General features: G+C 34.9%; 1 protein-coding gene across 3 annotated transcripts in view; it reads left to right on the forward strand.

Annotated features, from left to right (window-relative positions):
* The window catches only part of Glra3 (glycine receptor alpha 3), a 149,457-nt gene that overhangs the window by 53,517 nt on the left and 76,132 nt on the right, over positions 1–19,808 (forward strand). For all 3 annotated transcript variants that reach the window (XM_059244543.1, XM_059244544.1, XM_059244545.1), the window contains one exon: positions 2,735–2,802. In XM_059244543.1, coding sequence (XP_059100526.1) covers positions 2,735–2,802 — 68 coding nt within the window. The remainder of the gene's footprint in view (positions 1–2,734; positions 2,803–19,808) is intronic.

A 19,808-nucleotide genomic window follows, 5' to 3' on the forward strand; every position in this document is an offset into this window, starting at 1 on the left:
AGAATATTTGCATTGCTACAATAGTTATAAAATTTATATGTCATAAAATGAAAATTTAACTTTGTACAGGTAATAGGTTATAAAAATATTTTGTGTTTGGGCTATAGACAGACATATGAAGAAAAGAATCTGTCCTTAGCTTCTGTGTGAACATCAGAATGTACATTTACACCATTAAATATCTTATTTAGATAACTTTGAGTGAATACACAAAGAATCTTTCTCTTTTTGTTGTTATTATTAGTGTGTGTGTGTGTGTGTGTGTGTGTGTGTGTGTGTGTGTACAGGTGTGCATGTCTTATGCTCAAAAGTAGGAATCAGAAGTGTGTATTAAGTGTCTTCCCTATATAACTCTGTACTTTATTGCCTTGAGAGAAAGTCTCTCACTGAACTGTGTTTGCTGTTTAGACTAGGATGACCAGAAAGCTCCTAAAATCTACTAGTCTCCACCCATCAATGCTGGGACTACATGCACACACATGCATGTCTAGGTGTTTTTATTTGGGTACTTAGGATTGGAACTCAGGTCCTCACCTTTGCACAGCACATGCTTTTACCTACAGAGCCATTCTCCAAGCTTCCAAAAAAACTTTTTAAAGAGCTAATGATTTTTTTCTGTGAAGAGAAAGGTAAAGATAGGTCTAGAGGCTATTTTCTTATACTAAACCCTGAAAATAAATTTACACTTAAGTATTAGCTGAGGAAATAAAATAAATTATTCTCATATATTAGTTTGTATATTTTTTCTTATATGATTTAGATAAATTTTAAACAAAGAAATTTAACCTATATAACAAAATATTTAATTTATGTAACTACTGGCCTAATTACAGCACTTGGGGTCAGATAATTGAATGTTTGGAATATCATGTAAAGAATATTAGGGAAAAGATCATACAGTTAAAAAAAAACATGATTTTTAAAATTGTACCTGGCCATGCTACTTAATGCACCTAAAATTTCCCCTATGGCATTTGATATCTTGGATATCTTAATGTACAAATGGTAGAATATTGCCTACTCTTGGACTGTTTGGAGTCAGTAATATCCTGTACTGAGCAGGAAGAAATACTCAAGCGTTAACTGATGCCAGATCTTCTAGCTCTGTTACATTAGTGTCTCTCTGAATCTTCCATTTGCTGTGCACTGGTTTCAGACATTTTGTGGAAAAGTGTGTCAATGGACTTAATAAAAATAAAATTCCTTGCATTTATAGTGACTGCAATCAGGCATTTAGATGGGACTGTATACAGTTGAGTGAGGAATCTCCTCTTTCAATAAAACATTGGCAGAATCATCAAAACTAGCTTTCAGAATCCTAAAAATAAAGCACGAGCTTGTAACAGTCTGGGAAGTGTTTATTCAAGAGAAACCGATGGAATTCTTTAACATCAAAAGGCATTTAAATTCGGTTTCACGCCCAGGTTTATAGTAGCCTGAAATGCATCACCACTCTAGCAGTTTCCACGAGAAGGACAACACTGGAGCACTTGAGACAGTGCAGCCCGAGAGAACTGCCCCTGTGTGGCCTGTCTGGAGCTTCACAACACAAGTTACTTGATAATTGACTTGTCTCAGGACACATTTGGGGAAAGTCCTGACTCTTTGGACACTTACTGAAAACAATCAGAAACTGGTTTTATTCTCTATCGTTCCAAACTGCAAGTAAGTGTCTGTTCAAGATACTAAAGAGATCTGGGGGGTGAAACGCTTAGGAAACTTTGAAACGCTCTCCTGTGTTCTGACAACGGTGGAAGTTATATAGGGGCGGATTGCTATCTGCAAACCCAATGGATGCTCAAAAGGAGACTATTCTGGCTGAGCTTGGGCCCTGTGCTAAGAAGAGAAAGATAAAGTAGAGCATCATATCATCCTGAGCATAGAAGGTATGACTCCAAAGAAAATGAAACTCCCTAACTGAGTAGATAATTGTAGACTCAAGGAACTCAAGAAACCACTGTCCAATCATTCTGGCCCTAAAGCTCACAGAAAAAAATTTCAGTAACTAGATTACAGTTAAATCACTGTAACTCACTGAGCAACAAAGAATAAAACCTAAAAGCAATAAAAAATATGGATTGGAGGTAAATGTGTGTATGGAGCTGGAGGTGTACCATCATACATGATCTAGCTATATACTACAATAGCTTACTTAATACTTCTAACTTTTAACAAAATTTTAGGAGACATGCTGACACTGAAAGTATCATCCTAAGAAAATGACGAAAAAAAGTCTTTAAAGTGACTCATAGACTATACTCCTCATACAGTCACAAAACAGTTAAAAATTCGAGACTAAGAAAATTGACTCTGCCTTCTCCTTTCCTTGCCTGTACAAAGCCTGAGATCAGCCAGAATTGGCTCCATTTGGTCTTTGTTGGTCATGAAAATAGACCTTCATGTACATTCAATCTCTGTATGAGAGATCAGCCAGAATTGGCTCCATTTGGTCTTTGTGGACCAAGAAATTAGACTTTCATGTACATTCAATCTCTGTATGAGAGATCAACCAGAATTGGCTCCATTTGGTCTTTGTGGGGCATGAAAATAGACTTTTACATACGTTCGATCTTTATATTCATTAGAATACATTTTTATATACTAGACAGTGTTGCTGCTCAAAGGACATCACCAACCCTCTATTCGTTTTGTAAATAACGAAAAGCACAGAGTCACTTGAAAATATTTTAGGTGTGTGTCTATCAGCCTTTATAATATTCTTATCTTTTTGCAGGTCCTCCAGTGAATGTCACATGCAACATATTCATAAACAGCTTTGGCTCCATTGCAGAAACGACTATGGTAAGCCTGTCCACTCGGTAACAAGTTTCACACTGGACTGATTTGTAATTACCTTAGTGAAATTTACAACTTAATTGGATATAATGAGATTTTAATAAATGAAATTAGTGGAATGACTAAATTACTGTCAACTGTAGATGATAATGTCTATCTAGAAACTGTATATTGGAAAACATAAAAAAGTATTAAAAACAAGGTTGGATTTTTCTAATTCAACACTATAGTGTTAGATTTCCATGTAAAATTAAAATGCTACCAGATTATTTATTTCCAGTACCCAACAATAGTCACCAATGCATACTAGTAAACGTCTTGATATTTAATTATTCTTCATGCTTACAGTCTACTTATACCATACTTTTATGTATTCTACTAAATCCCCTTTTCAAATGAATGAAGCACTTTCCCAAACATAATAAAGATCTTTAAAAAGCACTAGTCCTAGAGGTACAGGCCTCTAATCCCAGCTACTCAGGAGTCTGAGCCAAGAAGATCATAGGTTCAAGTACTGTATGAGCTACAGAGTGATCTACAGACTAGCCTAGGAAATTTACTTAGATACTATCAAATGAAAAAGGGAAGGAGAAACAGAGAGCTGGTGAGATGTGGCTTCATGCCAGGTGCATCCCCTAGCATTGAAGATGTCGGTTCAGACCTCAGTGTCAAAATCAAAACAAACCCAAAACTAAGATAATCTATGCAAACTATAATTACTGTGTTTTCATTTACCTTTGCTGTCTTACGAAGGGAAGTACATAAAATGAAGTTAATAAGGCCCCAGAAAAGAGAGTTGAAGCTGGGTAGTGATGGCACATGCCTTTAATCCTAGCATTTGGGAGGCAGAGACAGGCAGATCTCTGTGAATTCAAGGGCAGCCTGAGCTGAGTGAGTAGCTTTATCTCAAAAAACAAAACAAAACAAAAAAAAAAAGAAAAGAGAGAGTTAATCATTATGTACCAACTTTGCTTTGAATTATTTAACATTAATTAAATATTATGTTGCATATTCTTATTTGATCTATTGTACTAGTTGAGAAATTTAGCTGATATAAATAGGCAAAAATATGTCATTGAACCATTGAATAACTAAAATAATCTATCAGTCAACATTTAAAACAAAAGTGTGGTGGTTCTTAAATTACCTAGTTATACTGTATTCCTAAACTTAGAAAGAATAATTTGCATTAATATCCCAAGTAGAATTAACTAAACTATTATATAAAATACTTAAAAGACTAATATTCCCAAATCTGTTATAAAGAATTACAATCATTTACATATTTCAGACTCATACAATGATGAAATTTCTTATGAAATATAATGACAAAAATGCTAATTTAATGTGGAAATTATTTTCACTGACAGTTGTTTAGGTTTTATACAGAAAGGAAAGGAATTCATCTCAACAGAAAGAACCATTCAGGCATCATTTTCTTCAACTTGCTGCTATTCTTATCATTAAACAACATTTCAATTGTTCCCTTCTAATTCAGTATAGTGATAGGAAAAGCATTGGCAAAGAATAATGAGGTTCAAACTTCAATGTATGATAAAGACTCGTAGACTCATCTTTAACAAAGCATATAAATACATATGACTATGTATTAATCCAAACACGGAAAATGATGCAGTTTCTTATACAATCACAGTGTGATTCTGTCAAGAGTTTATGTCTACACTCAGGAGGCAGAAGCAGGCGGATCTCTGTGAGTTCAAGGCCAGCCTGGACTACAGAGTGAGTTCCAGGAAAGGTTCAAAGCTACACAGAGAAACCTTATCTCGAAAAACAAAAACAAAAAACAAAAAACAAAAAACAAAAAAAACAAACAAACAAAAAAAGAGTTTATGTCTAAAGTAACTATAATTGTTTGAGACTAGCATATTCTACAGTCTTATTGGATGTCTAGCTCTGATTTCTGATTCATCTCGTGTATATATTTATGCTGCATCTAAATCATCAAAGAAAACTACAACTGGCCTTTTCCTGTGTATTCCTCAAGTTATATTTAAGTTCCCCTGGCAACTCTCTCGTTTTAGTGTCTTCTATATATACAGACAGCAGTCCTAAAATCCTGAAAATACATTTCCTTTTATTTCTCCTGTGCAAGATTGCTTCCAGAAAACACCTCCCATAGCAATAGTTAGAAAAATTTGCCATCTTAGTAAAGTAAGGCAACAGAGCTTGAATAACATAGAGGAACTCTGATTTTCAGGTACCTAGAGGATTCTATTCTTTGTGATGATTCTCCAGCCTGTCACTAAACTGTCCATCATACGTACAATATGACTGTGCTGACTAATTTTTTTAATATTATGCATTTCAAATTATTGTACACATTAGATATAACAAACATGACTCAGATTTATGTCCTTCTTACAGCATAGCAAAAATTTGCAATTCTACATATTGCTTAGTAAATGTTAGCTCTATAGGCAATTTTAGCAAATGTCCCTTGCTTTTTTACAGGTATGAGCAAGTATGAGTAAAGATTAATAAAGACCCCAGAGATTATATGTAGCTGAAGTTTTCCTATGTCCTGCCTGACCTATAGTCAGGACAAATCTCTCTTACCCACCAGTCTGGCAGCTGCTTGGACCCAAGTAAACACACAGAAGCTTATATTATTACTAACTGAATGGCCATTAGCTCAAGCTTATTATTGACTAGCTCTTACACTTAAATTCTTATTTATATTTAGTCACGTGGCCTGGTACCTTTTCTCAGTTGTGCCTTCACATCTTGCTTCCTCTGTGCCTGGCTGGCAATTTCTGACTCAACCTTCCTCTTCCCAGAATTCTCCTTGTCTGCTTATACTACCTGTACTTCCTGCTTGACTACTGGCCAATCAGTATTTTATTAAACTTCCAAAAACTAGAATGGCAGAGACAACTGTCTGCCTGGACAGTCATCCAAAGTTCCTCTGCAATGTTGGGGCATCCATCTTCAGCCCACAGGCTTAGAATCTCTCAGTTGCTTCTTCCTGTGTCCTGTAGAATGTCTGGCAGTTTCTTCTGCAGAGCAGGAACCTGAAGCACCATCTCGCCTTGCAAAGTTCAGTGGTCACCTTCCTATGGGTCCTGCATGTCCAGTTTAGAAAACATATTATCAAGCAGTCGACACAAGGGCACTTTTTTGCCCAGTAACTAACTTTTGCCACAAAGAAAGCAAACTCCATAATGAGTTTCTTCAATGCCTGTTATCTACTCTGAAGTAGATTGGTGTTGTCAGGAGCAGACATGTCTCAATGTCTAGAAAGTCAAAGTTTTTAAAATATTTTGAATGCCATATTCTGTAGGTCTTTGAAGTGTTTGAAGATTACCTGTCTAATTGAAATATATCTATGTATACCTAGAAAACTTAGCATGACTATAAGTTTGACTATTATAGAAGACTATTAATCTGTGTTTCTTAATTATCTGTTACAATTAAAATGAGTTACATAAACATAATACCCTAAATGAGGACAGAAATATATATAATAACAAAATCAACTCTAAATTTGTATCAATAAACTACAATCTTTACCAATGTAAAACATTTAAAGCAAGTTGCTCTTTAAAAGTAGGTTCAACAATCCACCCTTCTATCCTATCATATCTATATCCTATATTTCCATATCATATCCCCCTTTCTTCTTTTAAAAAGATAATGACTATGACCAATAACAATTTGTAACCAACAACCTAAACAAAAACAGACATCTATAATCCACTTTTTGGGAATGTGGGAGTAGTTTTCTAGGCTACTTCCTGCTGATAGAGGGTACTAGTAATCTTACGGGAACACAAAGAAAATTTTAGGATTATGGTCAAGTCTGTGAGGCTGTATTCTTTGAGTCAGTTGCCTTAAAGTCGATTTTGGATGTTGGATGATCTTGGCCATGGTGTCATTGGAGACCTTTCAAGGGGCCTTGGTTGGCCAATTAGCATTTTATTTATCAACCAATCAAAGCAACACATTCATAGCACACAGAGTGACATTACCCCTCAATTATGTGCTCATTAAATACTTCACATTGGTGTCTTTCTTTTTAATTCTTCCATATTACTAAATATGTGATGTCATTTTTCTCATCCAATTGCTCAGATTAGATACTTTAAAAGTTTCATACTATCAGCTTCTACAGCTGAAATATGGTTTCCATCTGTCAAAGGAATAGAGGAAAGTAGAACTTGCTAGTATAATTTATTCTGAAGCATCATAAGTTACAATGCTTCCAACTGATTAATTTGTTATATTTTATTCATAATGACCACCTTCATTACTCTCCAAATAAATTGAATTCTGATGTTTAGTATTTGTTTAAACAAATTTTATGCTTATATATGTTAACATGTTTTTAAATTAACTCTATGCTAAGAATGTGGTAGTATTTTTATTACATTTTATTTACTGATTTTGTATCCTGTGTGTGCCTGTATTTGCCTGTACTTGTTCACACACACCACAGTGCACATGTAGAGGTGAGAGGACCACGTGTGGGTGTTGTTTTTTTCCCTTCACCATGTGACCTGTGAGGATTGAGCTTCGATTGTCAGAGTTATGCACCAAGCCATCTTTCCAGCCCTATATTTTTAAATATATTCACATTATTCCAGTTCTGTTTTTATATATAACCTAATTCAACTAAGATTACCCATTCAAATTAAAAGAATGCAATTGTGGATTGCTTAAAATTAATTCATTAATATCTTTGTGTCTGAAAATTTATAGATTAATGTGACTAAATAATTATCCTATATACATCTAATTAACAACCTTATGAACTGTCTTCCTTGTTCTTATTACCCAAATATTTGAGCTCCCTTTGCTGGAGGGAGCTTATCAAATATTGAATCTACCCATTTCAATAGACAGTATTATTCTAAACTAAAGATAGCATTATTCTTCCTGTAGAAGACATTCTATTTTTTAAGCCTTTTAAAATTTCAAAATTTCCTTTTGGATCAATGTATAATATTGTATAATATTCATGTATTGGTGAGTACTTGGTATAGGTGTGGAATACACATCTGTCACATCTGTCCTATGCTTTGGTCTAGAGCTGAAAACATCTCACGATTATTTCCATAAAGCAAAACTTAAGACCACTGAGTCAAATTATGTGTATTCATGAAATCAATGTTTGAGTTGTAAACAAGGCTTACACGCTAAGATAAAATACTTCTATCGTGAGCTTTGTATTTAACTAATAGGTATGGAAGTAGTCATTTGGATATGTATCTATATCAGTATCTCAAATGGTTATAATGGCTTAAAGACATATCCAAGAAAACAGTTGTCATCCATCTTTTAACGCATGTTAGAGAACTAGAAATTTCTCTGCTATGTGGTGAAAATCAGCATTTACTCTTGAAATATTATATTCCATCAACATTCATAGAATAAATACATTTTACAAAGTAAAAATAAAAACTCAGATTCTGTTTTGATAGCCTCACAGTTGCCTTTCTATGCATAGATGTGTAGCAAGAATTTGAAGAAAATCATGGGTTCATTGCATTTTCAGAGAACCATCAAACTGTTAATTGTTTAAATATTTTACACAAAAGCTAGGTTCAATTTTTTTGTGCTGTGATAAGCATGTACTTTCAGGTACTACTTTAGATTATCTAGTAATTAGATTGGAGATTTTAAAGAAATATGGCATAAAAATTTATAGTCTGCACACATATGTTAACACAATCTTTGAACTACTCAATCTTTTCAAAAATATTTTAATCAAATAGTTTTAGATATACAAAGATGCACTGATAATAAGATAAGAACTAATGTGCTTATCACTATATTATAAAGTTAAACATGACAAATAGATTATAGCTATTTTAGTCTAAAGAGTGACTTTCCTGCGAACTGAAAGGAAACCTTTGATATCAAGACATAAGCTTCATGGTGGATGTATGAAAATATAAACCAAATAATTATACCGAACTATCCACATGTAACCAGTTTTATTTTGTTTGCTCAAGTTTATGTCTTGGGAGATGACCCAAACTTATATACAAATTAATATTGTTCAGTCTTTGTTTTAGTAAGTGTTCCACATTATATTTACTAATGCTATGTTTTGTGAAACAACCAAATATTTGTTTCTAGTATTATCATTACTACAAAAGAACACTGTATTTAAAATCAACCATTGTTCATTATCTCATAATGTATATATTCTATATAGTATACTAAGCAGAAGTGGAGTTACTTGGCTAAGATATTATTAATTTTTTTCCAAAGTGTTCATTCTGTTTCAAATGCCTAATAGCTATTTTAGCAGTTTCTCAAGTTCTATCACGTTTAGTATTTATTCAGATTTATTTTTTAAGTTACAATTGGCATCAAATAGGCAATAATTGGTGCTAATCGTGTATTTCCTTGAATAGAAAGAATAGATGAATGGTCAGGATGAAATGTCTTTTTGTGGAGAATTCATTTTTATCTTCTCCCTGTTTATGACTGTGTTTATTAGGTATGTGATACACACCCACACATACACTCCCCACACAGTTACTCATAAAATGATGTGAAGATGCATTATTTTGTAAATGTACTTCTATGTAGTCTTTTTTCTTCAATGTGTTTGTTTTCTTAATGCATAAATGATTTTAGTTTTATCTTAAATTTTTTAACTTTACTTAGAAGATTGTGTTTATGGAAACCTTACACCCACCCAAGCTGATACATGTATTTTCTTATTCTTTATGCTAAAACACCTTTATTACATAGATTTTAGTTAACATACAATGTTTTATTCTGTTTTTCAGTGTAATATTATTACAACATTTTCCCTTCCCTTTCCTCCCACAAAACCCTCCCATATACCCCTTGCTATTCTCCTTCAAATTTATGGCCTCTTTTTTCACAAATTGTTATTGTATGCCTATTTGCATATATAGTCCTAACCATAAACATGTCTATGGTATGAAATGTGACAATTTGCTTTCATTTCACAACCAAATGGTTATCCACATTAATTTTTGATAATGACTCTATCATACATATTTCTCCATTTCATGGCTACAAGTCCATGTCAATGTTCTATTTGTCTGTAGCTAATTCATATACTCTTAGATTAAACATGATATTTAGCTGGGCGGCTGCTGTGGGATGTTCTGTATGTTAAATGTGTTGCTCTGATTGGTTAATAAATTAAACACTGATTGGCAAGTAGCCAGGCAGGAAGTGTAGGTGGGACAAGGAGAGAAGAGAATTCTGGGAAGTAGAAGGCTGAGGCAGAGAGACGCTGCCAGCCGCCGCCATGACAAGCAACATGTAAAGATACCGGTAAGCCACAAGCCATGTGGCAACTTATAGACTAATAGATATGGGTTAATTTAAGATATAAAAACTAGATAACAAGAAGCCTGCTGCGGCCATACAGTTTGTAAGCAATATAAGTCTCTGTGTGTTTACTTGGTTGAGTCTGAATGGCTCTGGGACTGGTAGGTGAGAGAGGTTTGTCCTGACCGTGGGCCAGGCAGAACCAGAAAAACTCTAGCTACAGGTGGCAGTGGTGCATGCCTTTAATCCCAGAACTCAGGAGTCAGAGCCAGACGGATCTCTGTGAGTTTGAGGCCAGCCTGGTCTACAGAGCGAGATCCAGGACAGGCACCAAACTACAGAGAGAAACACTGTCTCGAAAAAAACAAGAGAAAAAACGATATTTAGTAGGGCAACTTTCCTAACATATTACTTTTTATCTGTTTTTGTGCTGTTCTAAACTATTCCTGTTCAAATTACTTTATCACAAAGATTAGAAACATGTTTTCAAATTCCAAAAATAAACATTAGTATGTAAATGACTGATGAGAAATGCATTTTAAAATGTTAAATATTTCTATTCATAATTATATTGTATACCTCCCATTTCTGAAATTAAAGTATAATTTTTTTATTCTACTGTGTGTACATAACTGTTTTGCCCTCATGTATATATGTGTACCATGTGTGTGCCTGGTGCCCATAGAGTTCAGAAGAATGCATCAAATCTTGTGGAGCTGTAGTTTTGGATGGTTGGGAGCCAACATGCGGTGCTGGGGATTGAACCAGGGACCTCTTCAAGAGTCACAGCTGCTGTTAACTACTGAGCCATTTCTCTAGGCTCTTTTCTGAATTTTGTCATTCAAAATAGCATATATATAACATCTGATAAATTTTTACACATATTTTATATCTAATTGCTTTCACTTTGCTTTTAATTTTTCCCTTGTTTTTTTTGACTTTATTATTTTATTAATAACTACTTTTCTATTTTTGAAAGCAAAATATAATTATATCTTTACCTCCTTCTCATTCCCCCTTCCAGCCTTTTCCATGTACACAGCCTTGCTTTCTTTCAAATTCATGACTTCTTTTTTAATTGCTGTTCTATCTGTTTTTCCCTAAATATATAAACACAACCATCACAGTCTGTATAATTTTTTTATAGGTATATGTATTAAATAACCAATTGGGGCCTGTTCTCTGGGAACTATTCCTTAGTTGCCTTAGTTCTTTATTTACCATTGAGGCCTCATGAGATTTCCCTTTCCACGTTAGTATATCTATTGTTGCTATCCTTGTTCAGGTATCATTTAGGCAGTTAGGTTGTTGAGACTGCATGGATATAGCTTCTCTGACATTTTTAGGAGATGCAATTTCTGAACAATTTTCTGTTCCTTGGGGTCTTGCATTGTATTCATCCAAGTGTGGTAGTTTGAATGTAGTTGGCCCCCATAACCTCATAGGGAGTGGCACTATTAGGAGGTGTGGCTTTGTTGGAGTGGGTATGGCCTTGTTAGAGGAAACGTGTCACTGTGGAGGTGGGATTTGAGGTTTCCTATGCACAGGATTCTGCCCTGTGTGTCAGTCAACTTCCTGCTGCCTACAAGATGTGGGACTCTCAGCTACCTCTCCAGTACCTTGTCTGCCTAGATGCTACCATGCTCTGAACCTCTGAAATAATGGACTGAGCTTCTGAAACTGTAATAGAGCCATGCAAATGAAGTGTTTTCTTTATAAGATTTGTCATAGTCACGGTGTCTCTTCACAGCAATAAAAACCCCAAGACACCATGTATTTTAAGTTTATTCCTAAATATTTATATATATATTTACTAAAAATTAAAATCTTTTATAAACCTTTTTTATTTTCAGATAGTTAATATCTAATGAACACTTGTAAAGGTATATGTTTGTGTGTGTGTATTAAAACTACATTAAGATCTCATCTCCCTCCAATTAGAATTGCTATCACTAAGAAAATATAAAACAGCAAATCCTAGTGAGGATAGTGAGGGAAATAGGACCTCTTATACATAGCTGTGGGGAATGTAAATTAGTCCAGGCACTGTAGAAATTAGTAAGTGGTTACTCAAAAAACTAAAACAAAAACTACCCTGTGAGTGAGCTATACGACTTCTGTGTTTATAACAGAAAGACTCCAGGTCAACATGTCACAGTACTCACTGCAGCACTGTACACAAATAACAAGCTATGGACTGACCTTAGGGATCCATCTACAGATGGATAGTGGAAATGTGATACACACACACACACACACACACACACACACACACACACACACATATGTGTGTGTATTTATGTGGGGAGATTAATTTACCTAAAAAGAAAAAAAAAAACTGAAATTGTGTCCTTTTCTGAAAAATGGACACAACTTGAGATTATTGTATCAAGTGCAATAAACCATACTCAGAAAGACAAATAAGGCATATTTTCTGTTATTTGAAGATTATTATTTTATATAAATATCACATATTCCACATGCATATACACACATATATGAGAAATTATCCAAGGGAATTAGACGGCCCATCAGCAGGGAAAAGATGGAGAAAATGTGAAGGGATTAATGTGGTTGAAGTCTATGATATTTCTGTATGAAGATTTCAATAAAAAACATGACTATGTAAAGTACATCTATGAAATCAAATACTGTGTAAACATATCTTTAACTTCCCCTTAAAGGAATATCAATTGTGTCTTTCCCTTAAGTGATCTTTATTAGACTAGGATTTTTTTTAATTGCTTGTTAAGTGTCCTTTTAAAATTTTATTGTGTGTGTGTTTGCACAGACCTGTGTGTATGTGATTGAGTGTGTGTGTGTATGAGAGAGAGAGAGAGAGAGAGAGAGAGAGAGAGAGAGAGAGAGAGAGAGAGAGAGAGAGAGAATGTCTGCCATGGCACTTATGTGGAGGTCAAGAACCACTAACTAGAGCAGGTTCTCTCTTTTCACCCTATGCAGCTGGGGATCAAAGTCAGTTTTTCATGTTTGGCAACAAGTATCTTTACATGCCCAGCCACTTTGTTTTGTTGTAATTGACACTGTGTTTTCTTCAGTGATATCCCAGGATTGAATGAAGTGATTGTGTGAGTTCCCTTTTACTTTGTTAATATCATAGAATGCATTGATTGGGTTCCAAATGGCAAAGCAAAATTGAATTCTTTGCATGACCCTTACTTTACCATAATTTACTATATTTTTGTAATTGCTGTATTTAACTTTCTAAAGTTAATTTTAGGATTTTTATCAGTTTTAACTTGGAATTCTGAATTACAATTTTATTATCTCACATACTTAGAAAAAGTTATTTGTTGTCAGTATGATGCTTATTTCCAAACTAGCTAGATGTGTTTGTTCTTCCTCTATTGGCTAAGACACTTACTGTAAAGTGTTGGAGTCCCACCTTAGCTCAGGTTCATGTCCTGAGATGGCAAAGGGGCATCTGTGTGAAGAAATGAATTGTCTGACCACCAGATGAGTTACATATAAGAGGCCAACCCAGAGCACTCCAACCATTTTTATTTATACATTGAAAACAAGCATGTTTTTCCATAAAGACAAACAAGTTTTTCTCATCCTCCAACATTAATTGCCAGCAAAAACAAATCTGTCAAATGTGGTTTTTCCCCCAGCTTTTACATCAAAATGTCTTTAGACCAAAACCAACACTTACCATTTTGTTAGCTTGGCCAAATATTGAGCCTGGTACATCCTGTCTTTACAAAACTAAAAGGTGATTGACATAGGCACACATTTTCAAGAATAACAATCTCATGCAAAACATATTTACAGAAATAGGGGTGACCCACCTCCAATCCTGTCAACACTGAATTAGAACAGCTCCTGGGGTCTGAAGTGACAGCTGGCATCCCCAAACAAGAAACCTGAGAAGCATCAGCTCCCAAAAAATTTTAGGGGAAAATATTTGAGAAAAAGATGTGGTTTCCGGGAATGATCATATCTGTCTTATACATGATGGGCAAAATGACACTAAAACCACCAAGAGAATCATCAATATTAGGAGAGAAGAGAGCATGAAGGCTGTGCAGTAATATTAGTATTCTGTGCTGTCCCCAAAGTCCACTGGTCCTCGCCGAGTGAGACTGTCTCCATGGGCTTTTGCCTCATCTGGAGACCCATGGGACTCACATACTGCTCCAAAACTAGGTCACACGACTCCCAACAGTAAAGCTTATTTCTCTCATAAGTACATGGTCTGTTCCAGCAGTTTTACCTGTCCAAAGGCATTTAACAACCTCCGTTTCTTGACCCCATGTAGGCCTATTTAGACTTTCCCTTATATTTTTGGTTGTGATCCTAGCTTTGAGTGGCAGGGCAATCTCTCCAGCCCTGCTTAGACTTTTCCATTGCATCAGCTTAACCATAGCTTTCGCTATCAAGGAATACTTCCATTCCCAGGACCTTTGTAATGACTTCTCTGCATTTTTCTCAGGGATGGCTTGGTGTTTTGGGTCTTTTTCTTAATTAGTTGAAATAAGGGTATGTTTGTAATTGTTATGCTGGATATTTTTTCTGCTGTCTGAACTTATGGTTAATATTTATCTTTTTAAAATTTTATATTTTTATTTTAGTGTATGAATGTTTTGTCTGCATGTATGTCTGTTCACAGTATGTCTGCCAGGTCTCTGTGGAGCTCAGAGAGGGCATCAGATATCCTGGAACAGGAGTTATAAATGGCTGTGAGCCACTATGTGGGTGCTGCTGGGAATCAAACCCAGGTCCTCTGCTAGAGCAGCCAGTGTTCTTAACCACTGAGCCATTGCTCCAGCCCCCAATGTTTATCTTTGAAAAACAATCATGCTAATTTTTGCATATTTGTTGTGTCAAAAAGCTTGCTGTACTGTGTTCTCCCTACTTGAAATTTCCCATGGTTTTTAATCTCTTTATTTTCTGTTGCTTTTATCCCTTTAATTTCTGCATTTAAGAATTAGCATTGTCAAAAAAATTGCAGAAAATTCCTAATTGTTTTTAATCTAACCTACATTTCCTGTTAAATCATTTTATATTCCTTCCTTGAAATTTATTCAATGGCTTTCTGTAACTAAAAGTTTTCCTGGTCTCACACGGCTTGAGGTTAGGACAAATCTCTCTCACCCGCTAGTCCCACAGCTGCTCGGACCCAAATAAGCACACACAGGCTTATATTAATTAAAACTCCTCAGCCATTAGCTCAGGCTTACTACTGACTAGCTCTTACACTTAAACTCAGCCCATTTCTGTTAATCTGTGTGTTGCCACATTTTCCGTGTGTGCTTTACCTGTGTGCCATTACATGCTGGTCCCTGGACAGCAAGCTGGCATCTCCTGATTCAGCCTTCCTTTCCCAGAATTCTCCTTGTCTGGTTATCCTGCCTATACTTCCTGCCTGGCTATTGGCCAATCAGCGTTTTATTAAACGCTGTATAAACAAGTGTACAAAAGCATTATCCCACAGCAGCTTTCATTAAGGCCATTCACTCATAGTCATTGAGAACACATCGAATGCTGCTTTGTAAGATTTATTGATGGTGCATGATCCTGGTCCAGAGTTGTCAAATAAACGTCAATGAAATCACATTGTTCTACTCAATTTACATTTCAATGTTTTTATTTTTCTTCATAATATTGTGTACAAATTTTTACTTAAACTTTTGTGACCACAGGATCTGTAAGGCAACGGTATTCTTTGCTATATTACTATAAGCTAATATAATGCTCCTTATGAAGTATCTCCTAAACTCATGCTGTTGCATGGGGACAGGTAATTTTTATATTCTGGATGACAAAACATATTTTGCCCCAAAGATAGTTTGCTATAATATGCTTGACATGGGTGAATAAAGGATAAATATACTTTTGTCATTTCATGTATTTCTGCAGTTCTTATTCTCAGTCACCATCTTAAATCAATGCTGTGGCTCATGAAATATGAGTCAAATGTTTCATTTCCCAATAAAATGAATGTGCACTAATAATGTCTAAATGCACTTGTCTTTCTCCATCTATCTTCCCATATACTTCGATATTTCCTCAAAAAGAATTTGGTTTTTAAGCTATCTTGATGCAATGATCATTACTTAATTTTCGATGAAGAAATAAATATGTTCAGAAATTAAAGACTCTGCAGGTTTTATGGTGATATAGGAATGCTTTTTAAATCTAAGACATTAAAAAGAAATTACCTAATAAATTCACTGTAACATATTTTTCATGACAATGGAAAAGAAAGAAAGGTGTCCAATTTAAAAGAAGTCTTTTTTTGTTCTTTTGTAACTTTTGCCAGAAATGACTTCTTGGTCCTTCACATCCATTGCCAATGAGTTAAGTTCCCATAAAGGCATTCTCACTTTTTATGAGTGCCATTACAGCATTCAGAGAGCAATCCTGTGTTACATTTACAGATTAAATAACTCATTTCACTTCTTTGGGGAATTGCCTGGAAGCAAATGGAGAGCCTTTTAATATTAACATTGGATCTGTTAACATCTTGACCTCACTGTATTACTATTATAGTAGTAAAGCCAACCCAAATATAGTAATATCTTTGGTCTGAAATACTTTTAAATCCATGCATGAGTAACCAGTGATAAGCAGTATGAATGTATTCTGAACTGTTGTTTTGAAGCATCAAGAAGAAATGGGCTCATTTATGGGAATAGTTGAAAAAAATATGTGTATGAGATTGTTACACACCTTAGTGACCCCCATCAAATTTATGAATATATCTCAGCTTGATATATTCACCCACAAGACATTCTTTAAACCATCATCTCTCAAAAAGAGATTCTCTGAAGATCTTTCTCTGATGTGAAATTTCCTGTAAAGAATATTACAAAACCCACAACTGTTTAGAGATAATGTATAGTGTTGTTAAACAAATTCTTTAAAAGCATTTTTTTAATTATAGGAGAAAAAATGTGCCAAAGACAAAAGATGTTGATTACTGAGAGAAAGTGTAAAGAGTAGGGCAATTTCAGATCCTCATCTCTGTGACATCTGTCTTTTAGACCATTTGTCTTTCTAGAGTTTCTTTATGATCTGTAGATTAGAAAGTTAATTACACAGTGTTTATAAATTTGAAAGATTTGTGCTGAATTCTTTAGTGTTAAATGTAAAGGGACAGATACATGTCACTTAATTTAATTCATCTGTCTCTAATCTGAATTTGCAATGAAGGTATTGTCTATATGTAGATCTCTTTATAGGTGGGCTTGGCACGTAACTATTATCTACTACATCAATTAAACACCTTCTGCATGATGACCAAATGCAGCAAAAATGACAAGATCTCATGAACAGTTCCTGGCATCCATCTTAAACTGCTTTCTTAGAGATGGTGAGATACTGAAATAATATACTGCAAAATCATTTCAACTCCCAAAGATAAAGTAGGAAATAAGATTGGAGACTATGTTCTTTAAAATGACTGATAATAGTCAAAATTTGTCACTTTGCATATCAATTAGTTGTATTTGGCAGACAATTTCAATTGTCCCTCAGCTGCTCACTGGGTCTGGCAGATGTAGAAGGTAAAGTTAACACTGAAGCGCTGTTGCACCAGTTGACGGCACTTTTTTCAGTTGTGACCTGATAGTCTGTCTACAAAACAAAAGTCCAGCTGACTTTGTATCAGAAGGGCTCAACATAAGCCAAGGTGACAAAAACCTGGGTCTATGCTCACTATGCCCTCTCAAGTACAGCATGTATAGGTTAAGAGGTAAGTAATACCTATTAAAAACACCAATGGACAGAATTGAGACTTCATCTTGGTGGATCTTTCCTGTGATAAGTATGTAATGCCCTTCTTGATCTCTTTTGATTGATTTTAGTTTGAAGTCTATTTTGCTGGATATCAGGATGGCTACACCCGCTTGTTTCTTAAGACCGTTTGATTGGAAAGTCTTTTCCCAGACTTTTATTTTTAGGTAGTGTCTATCTTTGAATTTGAGGTGTGTTTCTTGTATGCAGCAGAAAGATGGGTCCTGCTTTCGTATCCATTCTGTAAGTCTATGTCTTTTTATAGGTGAATTAAGTTCATTGATATTGAGGGATATTAATGACCAGTGATTGTTCTTTGTGTGCTTTTCTGGAACATTATTATTTCTACTAAATCTCTGATGTGATCTTATTGTATGAAATTTTATTACATCCTTCTTTTCACTGTCACTGTACCTTATCATATATTAATTATATAATGGATAATCTTATGAAATTTTACTACCTGGTAGGGTGGGTTGCTGCACATTATTTCCTTTTCATCTGCAGATCTGTCTTGCTTTTATTTCTACAATATTTTCAGTTGTTTATTTCTTTTAGGATTTTTTGGCATGCAAAACTCATTTTCTGAAATAGACTATGGCATTTAAAAAAAAAAAACACCAATGGAAAATGGGAGTTTCCTACTGGATATGATCTCCCTCTTGCTCTCCTTCTTTTTATCTCTCTGAAAAGGAACTTAATACATGGAAATTAGGTTTATAATGAAAGAAAAAAATTGCTTTCAAAGGTGTGGGGGGCGGGAGGGGGGAGAACAAGGAAATCCGTGGCTGATATATAGAACTGAATTGTATTGCAAAATAAAAATTTAAAAAAATTGCTTTCAAATTCTTCAAGGAGACTTGATATTATAAACCCTTTGCCCTATGGAGAACATGAAAAAAAATAGGTTCAGTAACACAGTAGTACTGTAATCAGGACAATCCTTTCAAAGTTATTCTTTAGTTGTTGTGGAACATTGCCAACACTCCAGAGAGTAGCTAAATCATAAGACAAATAATTCTGTCACAAAGTAATATTAAAGGACTCAATCAACAAAAATGAGCGTATTAACGTAATGTCTATCAATATTAAAGAGATACATCAAGTATTCACAAGCGAATCCTTGGCAACCTTCACTCGTGACCTCATTTACTTTATCAGTTGAGTTGAATGGAACATTATTTTTATCCGTGAGACAGGAAATGCACCTGAAAAATTTCCCCAGACCTTTGAACAATGACATATTCTCCCCTGGCTCTCTCTCACTCTCTGTGTCTCTGTCTCCCTCCCTCTCTTCCCCTCTTCTTTTCTCTCTCTTTACTCACTTTTGTTCTTCCAAAGGAGCTTTGCTTTTGGACTCTCTACCAGAGCTATCCGCAAAAGCAACCAGACTCCATCTGAGCCAATAAGAGAGATTTAACCCAGTTCTCTGGTAGAACTCTCCTTTTTGCCTTAGGTTGTGTTTTCACATTCCCCTTGATTTTTAGTTATTTCCAGTGCACACCAGCTCTTTTTGTGCTCTTTACACACTGAATTTTTTCATGATCATTCGCTGAATCACAATATACCAAATGTTTCCAATTAACATTTCGTGAAACAGCTTCAAGAAACAGCTTCAACGGGCTAAAAACTCCAACTCTAAATATATTTGACTCTTTATCCCATTGTAACTAGATATAAAGATAATTGCTATCCTTCATCCAATGCAGCATAAGATTAAAATTATTAATCAACACTTGACAGTAGACATGAAAAAGAAATATATTTTTGCATCTCTGCTTTGCTTCAGTTTCCCTAAGATGGTGACTGACAAGCACTGTTTTTCCATTATGCTTCCCTACAGAGGCTTTTAGGTAGCTTTTCCCTTAAGTTACTTCCTCATGAAATTTTAACTCTTCATTTACAACATGTGTTTACTTATCTACTATGACTATTTCTTAACAGAAAGATTTTTCTCAACCACCAAGAATGAT

This window comes from Peromyscus eremicus, chromosome 17 (assembly GCF_949786415.1).
Source record: "Peromyscus eremicus chromosome 17, PerEre_H2_v1, whole genome shotgun sequence".
Classification (NCBI taxonomy): Eukaryota; Metazoa; Chordata; class Mammalia; order Rodentia; family Cricetidae; genus Peromyscus; species Peromyscus eremicus.